We start from the raw sequence: 14,243 nt of genomic DNA on the forward strand, positions 1-14,243 counted from the left end.
CACCTGAGAAAGAAGGCTTCACGTTCTTGGGGGCTTCTAAAGGTTCCTATTTTCTGAATAACATAAGCATCTCTCCTTAATAAAACACCCTGGTGGGGAGCAGAGATGCAGTTTAGTGGCAGGACATGTGCTTTGCCTTTGTAAGGCCCTGGGGTTAATCAGCAGGGGTTGGGGGCTTGGTATGATGTTCCTTCAGCTGTCTGGGAGTCAGTTGCTATGAATGGTAAAGGAAGTGTGAAATTGGAATTAGCATGGTTACATTATTCTGAAGGAAGCTGTTCCTTCAAAACTGGCAAAGTGATTTAAGTTATTGTTTCCAGAAGAGATACTACCAAGTGGGTGAAGTTGGCTATAATTGGCTTTTCATTCATAGAAACTTCAGAGCTGCTATGTAAAATGTTGTACACCTTAGCAAGGAACAAACCAAGCAGAAAAACAAAACCATTCCGTTTTCTTAACACCTGATGTCACCTGGACTTCTTTTCTGCACAGGTGCCTGAAGGCTGGCCTGACTGTGGACCCAGTGATAGTGGAGGCCTTCCTGGCTAGCCTCTCCAACCGACTGTACATCTCCCAGGAAAGTGACAAGTATGTGTCTATCATTTGGAAGCATGGCTCTGCTTTGCAGGCTCAGTCACTGTGTTTGTGCCTCTTTCCTGCTCACAGTGTAGCCACGCACTGGGTCTGCTGAAGGGTCAAGGTCAGTCTTACCCTCATATGTATATTCTGGACCCTGTGCTGGAGTGAAAGTCTGGGTCTCTTGTCTCTGAATGTGGTGAGAGACCATGGTGGTTCCTTCAGTTGCTTCTTCAAGGCCATGGGGAACAAGGTTCAGGCTATGATCTCTTGTTTTGTTTCACCACTGCATGCCTCGGAGCTGCTTTACTTTTGGAGGGTTTTTGTTTGATCATTTTTTTTTGTTTTTGTTTTTTCGAAACAAGGTTTTTCTGTGGACCCCTGACTGTCCTGGGTGTCATTCCATAAACCAGGCTGACCTTGAACCCAAAGATCCACCTGCCTTTGCCTCCTGAGTGCTGGGATTAAAGGTGTGCGCCACCACACCCAACTCTCAGAGCTTTTGAAACACCTCTCTTCTTCCCCCGCATAGGGATGCTCACTTGATTCCTGACCATACCATCCGTGCCTTGGGACACATTGCAGTGGCTCTGAGAGACACCCCAAAGGTCATGGAGCCAATTCTGCAGATCCTGCAGCAGAAATTCTGCCAGCCTCCCTCGCCACTTGATGTTCTCATCATTGACCAGCTGGGCTGCCTGGTTATCACTGGAAATGTAAGGAAAAGCCCTGCAGTAAGGCTGGAGCTGGAAACCTTGATTATAAGGAGTAGAAAACTGCACTGTTAATGCACCTTAAAACTAAGCTAAATTTTCACAGTGGTTTCAGCACTATATGGAGAGAATTTGTAGTCAGTGGTTGTATCACTCTCTGGAAACTCATTTCTTATCAATGTAGCTAGCATAAAATTGGGTCTAAATAAAAGCTACTTCTTTCCTTTTGATTTGGATTTTCTTAGAGCTCTAGAAATAGATCTCCTTAGACAGGAACCATGATAAATGTCTGTAGTCCCAGCACTTAGGAAGTAGAGACAAAAGAATTAGGAATTCAAACCCTTGTCTCAAAAAAAAAAGGCCAGAAATGCATACTATTCTTCTTGAAGACCCAAGCTCAGTCCTAAGCTCCCAGTCAGGTGGCACAGGGTCCCAAGACCTCAGCTCTAGGAGGTATGATGCTCTCTTCTGGCCTCTGAGGGTACCTGCATCCCAGGCACACACTCCTGTGCAGACACCCACATATATACATAATTTAAAAATAGAATCTTAAAGCAATAAAATATTGTCCAGGCATGATATGTACACCTTTAATCCCAGCACTTGGGAACCAGAGGCAGGAGGATTTCTGTGAGTTCAAAGCCAGCTTGCTCTATATAGTGAGTTCTAGGCCAGCCAGGGCTTCATAGTAAAACGCTATATATAAACCAGTCAATCAATAAAATAAACATAGCTAGCAAAGATGACTTGGTGGGTAAAAAGACTGCTGACAAGCCTGTGGACTTGAGTTCAGTCTCTGGAACCTGAGTGATGGAGGAGGAAATTAAAATGTTTTCCTCTTACCACCATGTAATGTCTTAGCACTTAAACACACACATACGTACCAAAGTATGCCCTGCATGGTCCTCCCTGGGTGATGACGGGGGAGGGGGATCTTCCGTGTCTAGGAGTGGACTCAGGAATTATGGATGGTGACAGTATCTCCTGCTTTCTTCCAGCAATACATTTATCAGGAAGTCTGGAATCTCTTTCAGCAAATCAGTGTGAAGGCCAGTTCAGTTGTCTATTCAGCCACCAAAGACTACAAAGACCATGGCTACAGGTAATTCTATACCTCGTTGCTCTAGAGCTTTACAGCATTTAACTGTGTTTGAGGAAAGTTTGAGGACTGGCCTGTGGGTGTTAGCCTTCTTACAGAAGCTATATGCTATAAATCAGTGAACATGCAAGGCAGCACATAAAAACCACACGTGGCAGCAGTTTGTTGTGGAGCTACACCTATGGCCCTCTGCTCTGCTCCATTCTCTGCCACACAGACCCATAATGCACATCTAGGTGATCTGCTTCTTAAACATAAGCAACATGCCAGCTACACCTGAAATGTTGCCCTGTGTGTTGCTTTAAATAACTGCATAGTAACACACTGTGCCAAGATTCTAACCAGTTTGGTTTGGGTATTGGGTAGTTTTCTAGTTTCCATACCAGAAGGTACTACATTGAATAGTGTAATAGCTATGGAAAAGCTATGTGAGTATGCTTTTTTGTTTGTTTTGTTGTTGTTGTTTGTATTGTTTTTGTTTTTGAGACAGGGTTTCTCTGTGTAGCCCTAGCTGTCCTGTAACTCACTCTATAGACCAGGCTGGCCTCAAATTCACAAAGATCCACCTGTTTCTGCCTCCTGAGTGCTAGGATTAAAGGTGTGTGCCACCACCACCAACCTGTGAGTGTGCTTTTCTTGGGTTAGATTTTTTTAAAGTCGGATTTGAGGACTGGAGATTTAATGCAAAACAATTGGCCACCAGCAAGTATAAGGCCCTAGGTTTGCTTCTTAGCATGCCCCTCCTCAAAAAAAACCCCATGTGCAGGGTTAGAGAGACAATTGGAATTTGGAGGCCCAGGGAATAGATGTTTATATCTTTGCGCACTCTGTATTTGTACAAAGCCTGGCCAGTTTTCCTTGGCAGACTGAGAGATGCTTCTTGACTTTACCCAGAATGCCATGAGGAAGAGCCATGTCTCTCCGTGTTTGAAGGATCTCACAAGAGGTTGTCAGATCAGAAGAGAGAGAAGGCAGGAAGAAAAGTCAGACAAAGACATGAGACTGGTGCAGAGACGAGCACCCCTGTGTTGGCATTACTGTTCCTAGTCGTCAGTTTAGTGGGCAGCAGTGCAGCCGCCTTGCCTCAGTAAATGCTCAGCTTGTCCATGCCTGGTTTCTTCACCTGCCGAAGAGCACATCTCATTGTGTGAGCAGTGAATAGAGATGTACGTGCAGGGTCTGTGAGCCAGATCGCCCTGAGTGCACCTATCTCAACTGATTCCAGAAGCTAAGCAGGCGTGGGTCTGTTAGGACTTTGGTGGGAGATTATATATGTGCAAGTTCTTGACCAGTGTGAGCTTTTGGCATTGTTACACAGTTGGTCTCCACCGACAGGTAGTAAATGTTAGAATCAAGACATGCATCTATCCTGTCCATGTTCAGATTTTCTCATCAGCATTCTCCAAATAATAAAATATCTCCAGCGCTGGGAGAGGTGATACACACTGTAACACAGCCACTTAGGAAGTTGAGGCAAGAGGACTGAGAGTTAGAGGCCAGCCTGAGCCATATAGCAAGTTCTGCTACATAGTGAAATCCTATCTTTAAAAAAAAAAAAAAAAAAAAAAAAAAAAAGCCGGCACGCCTTTAATCCCAGCACTCGGGAGGCAGAGGCAGACGGATCTCTGTGAGTTCGAGACCAGCCTGGTCTACAAGACCTAGTTCCAGGACAGGCTCCAAAACCACAGAGAAACCCTGTCTCAAAAAACCAAAAAAAAAAAAAACCAACACTATCAACAACAGCAACAAAAAAAAAGACACTTTTTGTGATATTTGCATTGTAGTAAGCACTAGGGTAATTATGAAATGATTTAAAGTATGCAAGAATGGGGCCGGGCGGTGGTGGCGCACGCCTTTAATCCCAGCACTCGGGAGGCAGAGGCAGGCGGATCTCTGTGAGTTCGAGACCAGCCTGGTCTACAAGAGCTAGTTCCAGGACAGGCTCCAAAACCACAGAGAAACCCTGTCTCGAAAAACCAAAAAAAAAAAAAAAAAAAAAAAAAAGTATGCAAGAATGTAGTCATATGCAAATACCATCCTAGTGTTGTAATAGGAGCGGCGGGGCTGTGTCCCCGGCACCCAGCCGCCCACATGGCTAGCTTATGAGACAAAATAATTACACGGAAACTGTATTTTTTTAATCACTGCCTGGCCCATTAGTTTTAACCTCTTATTGACTAGCTCTTACATATTAATCTAACCCATTTCTAATATTTTGTGTAGCACCATGAGCTGGCTTACCAGGAAAGATCTTAACCTGCGTCAGTCTGGAGTGGGAAAATCATGGCAACTCCTGACTCAGCTTCTTTCTCCCAGCATTCTGTCTGTTTACTCCACCCACCTAAGGGCTGGCCTATAAATGGGCCAAGGCAGTTTCTTTATTAAATAAAAGTAACTCCTCCATCAATCCTAGTTTATTTACCTTTTGTTTATTAGTCTTGCTGTGATAGCTCAAGTTGCCTCAAACTTATGATGCTTCTGCCTCCACCATCTAAGTGCTGAGATTACAAGTGAATGTTATTTGTTATTACACCCATTTTAAATGAAAGGATATTTTATATCCTAGGGAGTTTTGCAGCCAGTTTCCCATGGGTCGTGAGGAACAGTTGTATCAGTGTTTTCTCACTGCCACCATTGTGTGTCCAGACTATAAACAATCTGAGTACTAGACTGGGATCCCATCCAAACTTGCCTCCACCTTCTTCTGTCCATCCTGGTGTCTGCACTTCTTTTTCCATGTTGTTCCCTTAACCTGAACGTGTCTTCTGGGACTCCTTGTCCTTGGGTTCCTCCTGCTCTTTGGCCTGGCTCCCTGCTGGCCTCTTGCTGGCCCTTGTGTTGATCTTGCTGAACTCTGACCTCACTTTGTGCAATTCCTGCTAATCTCATGCTACAGTTTCTTCAGTTTCTGGTCGAAATTGCCATTTTTCCCCATAAAGCCTCTTATTTGCCCATTAAAATGACTTGTCAATCTGAGGCTGTGGCTCAATGTTAGAGGACTTGCCTGGCATACACAGGGTCCTGGGTTCCAGCCCCTACACACACACATACATACACACGCTCACACACACACACACACACAAAACCTCCCAAGTTTGTCTTCTCACCATTAGGAACATTTGATAGCTTTTGTTCCCCTAACCTACCAGGCTTTACCTAACTGGGAAAGGAGTGCCTTTTGTTGTGACTAGCATTTGCTAGGGACCAGCCTGTTCAGTGCTTAACTCCTCCTGCTTATGAAGAGGGAATTATTATACTTGTTTCACACAGGAAGAAACCAAGGCTCAAAGGCCTATGTGCATCAACTAGTAACACACCATGCCAAGTATCAGAGCTGCTGATTGCAAAGCTGCAGAGGCCTGGCCCCTGGCACCTGGCTGAAGGGGCAACATCAGTTTCACTCCTGGGGTTTATGTAGGATGTCCATAATCCAAAGGCAGGTGGTCCTGGGACTCTGTATCACGAATTCTAGTTGGTCTTAATAAAAAAACCTAGAGTCAGATATTAGGGGGTGAAAACTGAGAGATCAGAGAAACAGTGTAGTCAGCTGCTAGAGAGACCTTTTACCTCTACCAAATCTTCAGACTAAAAGGGTGATCCTCAGACTGCATACTCAGACTGATGCCTCAGACTGCATCCCAGCTCCTGCCTCCTCCCACCTTATATTCATCTCTCTACCCAGCCATATCACTCTTCTCTATTGCCACCTCCTTAGGCTGAGATTAAAAGCATGTGACTCCTATGTTGGCGGAAGCCGCTTGTTCATTTCCCAGCCACCCAGACTCCTGAAATAATCACACAGAAACTATATTATTTGCAATATGGTTTGGCCAATATCTTAAGCTTATTTCTGGCTTTCTATTAACCCATTTTTATTAATCTGTGTATCACCATGTGGCTGTAGCTTATCGGGTAAATTTCCATACAGTGTCTATCTCTGGCGGGACTACATGGCTTTTAGTGACTCCACCTTCTTTCTCCCAGCATTTAGTTTAGTTTTCCTGACTAGCTCTATTTTGCTAAGCCACTGGCCAGAACAGATTTATTCATTTACCAATAAAAACAACACATAGACAAAAGGACTTCCCACACCACTCCTAAGTACTGGGATTAAACATGTGAGCCACCACCACCCAGCTCTATTTTTTTTTCAGACTGGATCAATTTCATGTAGTCCAGGGTGACCTTGAACTCACAGAGATCTATCAGGGAAAGGTGTGTGCCACTACTGCCTGACCTCTGTGGCTAACTAGTGGCTTAGCTCTGCACTCTGATCTTCAGGCAAGCTTTGTTTGCTAGATTACAAACATAATATCACTACAGGACTCCTTCGTGTTCACTGCCTGCTGCTGGTAATGTCAGTCCCAGAGTTGTGGGGAGCACTGGTGAGAAGCTAATCATCAGGAGTAGTGATGTTTGGGTTTGATTTGAAGGAGAATAACAGAACTCAAGCAGAAAAGTCTAGAACTGAGTAATTCTGCATCCAGATATTCAGTAGGCTTTTAATGGTCAGAGGAAAGTCAGGGTCCCTGGTATCTAGCTCCTTGAATCAGATTCTGGGTCAAGAGGTCCATAGTAATTTATTCAGCCATTTACTTTCAGGGTCTGTTTGTCTTGACGATGGCACGTTCATAACCTTTTGGGAGTTCCTTGTGCATGGAGAGGCAGGCCAGACCAACTTAGAGCCAGTGTTTCTCCCTCCAGCAGCTGAGGGCTCAGCAGTGGGTTTGCCTTTGTTCCTTTTCTTTAGGCACTGTTCCCTAGCAGTGATCAATGCCCTGGCCAACATTGCAGCCAACATTCAGGAAGAGCATCTTGTGGACGAGCTGTTGATGAACCTGCTGGAACTGTTTGTGCAGCTGGGCCTGGAGGGGAAAAGAGCCAGTGAGAGGGCGAGTGAGAAGGGCCCCGCCCTGAAGGTAGGAAGAAAGAGGTTGCTGGGTTTTGAGGCACTGTCTTGGCTGAAATATGGTGCTTTCTGTGTTAAATTATTTACTTTTTAAATTTTTGGTTCTGGGGCTCAAAGCCAAGATTTCACATATGCTAAGTGTGTACTCCACCACTGAGTTACACCCTACCACCTGTTATGTCGTTTAAGAACATCTGGAGAAAACAAGAAGGAGAGTGGCTTCTCACTCAGGATGCTGGTGGGGTAGGGAGGGGTGTGGCTTCCTCACCAGACTGCATCTGGCTTGTATCAGCTACAGGGGCAGCGGCAGCAGCATGGGCTTCTTCCCGGCAGCTCTCTCCCTGTGTCACCATCTGGAAGCAGGTGAGGGTGTCCTGGTCTGAGCATATGCTGAGGAACCTTACATGCTGCCATTGAAACATACAGAGTATCATCCTTTATCTGTTGTAAGACTATTCTAGAAAGGCAGGTCCACATGGACAGACAGAAGGCTACCTTTTAAATGTTCAAATTGATTATTTGTGGGTGTTTAAGACGGGGGAGGTCTCTCTTACCACATCATCTCCCCACTAACAGCAAACCTTCTCCCATGTTTCCATTTTCATGCTCTTATACTATTCCCTCCCTTTCCCATTTACTATATTCAACCACTGGGGGCCAGGTACTGTCACCAGTCAGGGTCAGCCCACTTACTGTAAAGAACGAGGCTGTCAATAGTGTAGGCTTTACAGGCTCAAGACAGATTCTGTTGCAACAGCTCCATTTTGCTGTGGTAGCTGACAGCAGCTGTAGGCGTGTGCAAGAGACAGTTAATGATTACGATTAGGCCCGTGGGCTGCAAGGGCCTGGTTGCAGCTGTAGGCTTATGCAAGAGACAGGTAATGGTTAGGATTAGGCCCGTGGGCTGCAAGGGCCTGGTTGCAGCTGTAGGCTTATGCAAGAGACAAGTAATGGTTAGGATTAGGCCCGTGGGCTGCAAGGGCCTGGTTGCAGCTGTAGGCTTATGCAAGAGACAGGTAATGGTTAGGATTAGTCCCGTGGACTGCAGGGTCCTGGCTGTTGTTCCAGGTGAGGAGGTCAAGTAAATAAGATAGCACCTCTCCTTGAGAGGCTTTGGGGAGCACAGAGCATAGCAGTCCAGCAAGGAGCACTTTAGACTAGCCTGGTCAGGAATGCTTCGCAGAGGTGGTATCTGATTTGACATCTTCATGGAATCCTTCTTGTGAAAAAGCCTTGGTCAACAAGTAGCTGATGCCAAAAACAAAACAAAAGAACCTGCTTAAGATCTTGTCCATAGTGGCTGAACATGACTCAATGGTTAAGAGCATTGGCTGCTCTTCCAGTGTACCCGGGTTCAATTCCCAGCACCCACATGGCAGCTCACACCTATCTGTAACTTTGGTACCAAGGGATCCAATGCCCTCACACAGACATACATGCAGGTAAAACACCTAATGCACATCAAATAAAAATAAATAAATAAAAGAACTTGTCTATAATTCAGCCTTGTTCTTCTGACCAGTCTATCAAGATTCCCAGGCTGGTGACTTTCCGAGCTCTCAGGAGAGACTTAAGTGTTGGTAGATGGGAGAGAAGGGCTGGTGATGCAGGGAGGTACTAAACACTTGAGGAAATGTGTTTTCTTTCCTTCCTACAAGAAAAGGGCCCTTGCCCACTGACCTACTGCGACCTGTGTTCACTCCTGTTTGCTTCCTCTTGCCACACTTTCCTATGGAGTCTCAAGACTCCTGGGATTTAATGCTTATTCACAGGCTAGAAGAGCAACACCAGAATTCTATTTCTCCTAAGTACAGAGGTAGGAATCCTGTTCTTTGTAAAGTAGTTACTGTTTGCCAAGTATTTATTGAAATAGAACCTTCTTGGGTAAGTGGAGCCTGTAAAAGCAAGAGGAAGACACTGGCTCATGACTACCCATAACTGCCAGATGTCATGGTGCATGCCTTTAATCCCAGCGCTCGGGAGGTAGAGTACCAGCCACTAGCCTAGTCTGCATAGCAAGTTCTAGGCCATCCTGTCCTGTATTCAAATACTTAAAAAAAAAAAAAAAAAGTTAAACTAAGACCCATGGAGGGGGCTCTACTCCATTGTGTAGCTCTGAGACTTTGGGTCTTCCAGTTCAGAGCAAAGAGGACCAGTGCTTATCTGCTACAGCCCAGGAAAACCAGATTGGGATTCTGTCTGCATCTTTTCAAGTGACCATATGACTTTGCCAAGATGCTCTGATTCTTGGTGAATCTTACCAGAAGTTAATGCAAGAAAAGCATTCGGAACACTTCCAGGTCACAGTGGGGTCCTCAGTGCTATCTGCTATCACTATTATAGATACAGTGCATAGTTCATTCTTCTAAAGTTTGGCACCACTGTCTGCCGAGTCCAGCATGGCTTGGTCCTGAAAACCTGACTGGAGCAGTGAGGGAATAGAGAAGGGACACATACACGCATAGAAGTTGAGGTCAGGGAGCTCTAATGGAGCACTCCTACTCAGCAGCCCAGAACCTCTGTGTATTTATTGTGTCTAGCACAGGGGGAGGGTCTTTATAGATGGCCATCTCAGTCACTCAGGAGTAAGAGGCTGCTGCTGCACGTCAGTTGTCACACCGGCCAATTGTCACAGTGTCATCATTTGCACTGAGACAGAGGATTTGCCACTCCCATGAGATCTGAGACATTAGGTCCTTGACAGCTGTGCCCAAGTCAACAATACACATTTGCTCAGGGCTTCCTTAGCTCCCCACAAGTGTTTGTTGCAGTTTAGCCAGATTTTTGGGCCTATTAGACAACTTAACCATTTAATTATTAAATCTTCTGGGATTTCCTAACTTATAGAAAAGTTACAGAACTTAGTAAGCAAAAAGCCATAATCCCTCTACTTAGGTGCTTTGGCATATTTTCTCTGCTTGTGTATATTACCTAACTATAATTGAATCAGAGGGTACTCAAACCCTCATTTGTTTTCATTTAAAATTTCTGTCAGCACTCTTCCAAGGTGAGTAATTTTTTTTTCAAAAAGTTGTTTTCTTAGTGACTATGTCACACTAATGTAGATTGTACTATTTATACAATCATAAGTTAATGGTTTATATTTGACATTTGTCTCTGTCCACCCCTCACTGCAGCTATTGTAGGGCTAAGGGTGTGGCCCAGTGGCAGAGTACCTGTGCAGCATGTGCAAGGCTCCAGGGTCGGTCCTCAGCACCATGTGCACAAACGTGAAGTATGCAGCATGGGGACTAGAGTTTATAGTTTAAGTACTTAGCATGGGAAAGGCACCAGAACCAAAGAATGCAACAGATGGGTGTCTTTATACACCTATGAATATGCCTCGTTGTTTTTCTTAGGTTAGGGAATCCTAGTCTGTACAATACTGTTGAGTTTTTTGTTTGTAAAAGAAATGTTTTTGCTATTTTCCTAGGCTTCCAGCAGTGCAGGGAATTTGGGGGTGCTCATTCCTGTAATTGCTGTGGTGAGTATTCACTTATCAGATGATTTAAGTACCAACTACTCATTTTTGAGTCAATTCCTTATAAAAATGCTTTCTAAAATCTCAGTAATTCTGCTGGGCAGAAAGGCTCACACTAATCCTAGCACTTGGGATACAGAGGCAAGTTGATCTCGGTGAGTTCAAGGTCAGTCTGGTCTACAGAGTGAGTTCCAGGACAGCCAGAGCTATATACCGAGACCCTGTCTTAAAAAACAAACAACAGAGAAACCCTGTCTCGAAAAACCAAAAAAAAAAAAACAACAATGACAATAAGTAAATAAATAAATAAATGGGATGCCAGTAACTCTATAGATGGTTGTTTCAGTCACCAACAGCTTTGAATGACAACCTATAGGGATAAATTTGTCTGTGCCCAGACTTCCTCAGCAGTCTGGCAGGGAACTCACTCCAGTTCCTTTTGCATGGCACTGAGGTCTGGCCCTGCTTATTCTGCATCGTGCCCTGTCCTTCACTGCTGCTTTGTCTCCTTCCTTGGCTTTCTCCTGTGAGAAGGGGGCTGCTTCCTGATTAGACACAGCTATACTAGAGAGACCATCGTTATCCAGTCCTGTTTTATGCTGTGTCCACTGCTCTGCAAAAAATAAAAAGTTTATATAAAAACAATAAAGATAAGGTCTTATTGTGTAGCTTTGGTTGGTCTGGAACTCACTCTGTAGACCAGGCTGATTTCAAACTCACAGAGATCCACCTGCCTCTGCCTCCTGGTGCTGGGATTAAAGGTGTGCACCACTACACTTAGTTTCTGCAAATAACCCCTGTGAAGGTTTTCCGCACTCTTAGTCGTTCCCCGTAGCAGTCCTGGGGCCTTGTGTTCTCATATTTTTATCCCTCTCTTGTTCTCACCTCATGTGCCATAGTTCAGGTCTTAAAAGTGTGGGCGCTGAGGGTGCTAAGGACAGGCAAGTGGAAGGGTATGTGTCCAGGCAATGGGGGTGGGGGTCTTGCTATGTAGCCTGGGGTAGTCTAGAACTCTCTGAGTACTCCAGGCTAGCCTTGAACTTGGCAGCTGGTCTGCCTCAGCCTTTCAGGTACTAAGATTGCAGGCATACACCATATCAGATTTATCTCTCCTCCTCGTAGTGAAGTGGTTCGTGTGCTCATCTTGGGTGTTCTTTAAACCTTGGGACTTCTAGGCAGGTTATTATTATTGTTCTTTAATTGTAAAAATGCATACATTTTGTGTAGTATCCCACATATACATAGGCCATCTTTTTACCTACACACTCATTTTCTTTTTTTGGGGGGGGGCTGGTAAGGGGATTTTTTTTAATTAATTAATTTAGTATACACACTCGTTTTCTGACTGTGCCTCCTGTGAGTTTATGTTGATACTGAATGAAGACTATGTCTGTACTAGGACATTTCATCCCATGAGGATGTTTGAGGGGAAGGAAGCAGTGCAATGAACCCTAATGGTGCATGTTCTTCCTGAAGACCTTAACACCTTGGGACTTGCCATCACTGGTTCTCACTGTTCTTACAGATTTACACAGGGGCTGGAGAGATACCCAGTGGTTAAGAGCATTTGTTACTCTTCCAGAGGAGCTGGGTTTAATTTTAAAAACCCACATGGTGTGGCTCACAACCATCTGAACTTAAGTTCTAGGAGATCTAACACCCTCTCCTGACCTCCATGGTACTAGGCACACACATGGTGCAAAGATATATATGTAGGCAAAACACCCATACACATTTTAAACAAAAATAAAAACAAAACAGATTTTTAGGATTGCAAGAGCCTTTCTATAATGGTATTTTCCCCTACTATTTTTTAAAACAAATTCTCCCACTTTGTCATTAATGTTATCCATCATACTATCATGTTTTGAAGTGTCTTTGTGGACTGAAGGCTTACTCAATAATAGGGCTTAGTTGGTACATGCAAGGCTCTGGGTTAGACTGCCTGCAGCAGAAGTCAAGCTGTGGCTCTATGCATGCACTCACACGTACGCCTTCTGTTTGGCCTAGAGAGAAAGGTGAGGAGCATGAAGCCCCGGTGGGTACTTTCTCAGCCTGTTGAAAAGAAGTCAGCAAACCCCATGGAAGAACATAGGTATACAGGAATGCTGGGAGTAAAGGCATGAGATACCACCACCTGGCTGAATATTATCACTTCTAATTGGGGTTAAGAAAAAGATTTCAGGCCGGGCGGTGGTGGCGCACGCCTTTAATCCCAGCACTTGGGAGGCAGAGGCAGGCGGATCTCTGTGAGTTCGAGACCAGTCTGGTCTACAAGAGCTAGTTCCAGGACAGGCTCCAAAACCACAGAGAAACCCTGTCTCGAAAAAAAAAAAAAAAAAGAAAAAGATTTCAGGGCTGGAGAGATGGCTCAGTGATTAAGAGCACTGGTTGCTTCCAGAGGTCCTGAGTTGTGGTCTCAGCACCCACAACCATCTGTAATGAGATCTGGTGCCCTCTTCTGGCATGCAGGCAAAACACTGTATACATAATAAATAAATAAATCTTTAAAAAAAGAAAAAGAAAGAAAGAAAAGACAAAGATTCAATGTAGATTTCAGCATGGTGTTAAAAGAGGAGACACAGACGTAGCCAGGCATCCAAGCACACACTTAATGGCAAAAGAACATGCCCAAAGCTGGGTGTGGGCTTCCTGGAGACTTGTATTTTTAACAAAAGTTAATGGTTATATTACGGGGGAGGAAACAAATATTTGATCTACTTGCTCAACAGAGAGCCAAAGGATCATGAGTTTTTACATTTGCTTTTTAGTGACCTCTTGTACCTTCTGAAAGAAATTGATTTCCAAAGGTGGTGTGGGGTTTTTTGTTTTGTTTGTGTGTTTCCTTAATATTTAATGTTTTGTACTGTTTTGTTGTTACTTGTTTTTTCAAAGAGAAATACATACTCTGTTTTAGACTTTTAATGATTCAAAAGGGCTGGTTAATTTGAAGCAAAAGGCTTGGCTCTTGCTCTTTAATGCATCTGTCAGCACCCAGGAACCTCCTGAAACTGGAGCGCTCCAGTTGCTGTGAAGCTGGATCATGTGGTTGTGGGATCCCTTCCTGCTTAGTTAGGTGATCTTTATCTTCTAACTTTGCAAACTTATTTTTTTTATTGCTTTTGCTGCTATATAGCCCACACTTAAGCATTTTGAAGTCTGTCTGTCACTTAGACACCTCATCTACTCAGAATATAGTGGCTGATTGAGATGTACCATCTCCCCAGGAAATATTCCTGTGTCTCACTGAGAGCGGGTTCATCTTCACCCCAGGTAGTTTTTGTGGACTTAGACAGGTTATACCTTTTCTAGGTCATATGCACTTTTGCAAGTTTTATACTTCTTTTCTACAGAAATACATCTGTGTTCACTTGTGTCTCATGAAAAGACTGTCCAGAGCCTCTAAGTTCAGAGCCCCTTGGTAAGGTTCTTAGACTAGAACAAGAAATGTTTATCCCTGGTCTA

General features: G+C 44.3%; 1 protein-coding gene across 1 annotated transcript in view; it reads left to right on the plus strand.

Moving 5' to 3' along the window:
- Pi4ka (phosphatidylinositol 4-kinase alpha) overlaps positions 1 to 14,243 on the plus strand; it is a 137,621-nt gene that overhangs the window by 55,754 nt on the left and 67,624 nt on the right. The window contains exons 15-19 of the mRNA XM_057764479.1: positions 493 to 588; positions 1,109 to 1,292; positions 2,288 to 2,391; positions 7,139 to 7,307; positions 10,731 to 10,781. Of these exons, the coding sequence (XP_057620462.1) occupies positions 493 to 588; positions 1,109 to 1,292; positions 2,288 to 2,391; positions 7,139 to 7,307; positions 10,731 to 10,781 (604 nt within the window). The remainder of the gene's footprint in view (positions 1 to 492; positions 589 to 1,108; positions 1,293 to 2,287; positions 2,392 to 7,138; positions 7,308 to 10,730; positions 10,782 to 14,243) is intronic.

This window comes from Chionomys nivalis, chromosome 3, assembly GCF_950005125.1.
Source record: "Chionomys nivalis chromosome 3, mChiNiv1.1, whole genome shotgun sequence".
Classification (NCBI taxonomy): Eukaryota; Metazoa; Chordata; class Mammalia; order Rodentia; family Cricetidae; genus Chionomys; species Chionomys nivalis.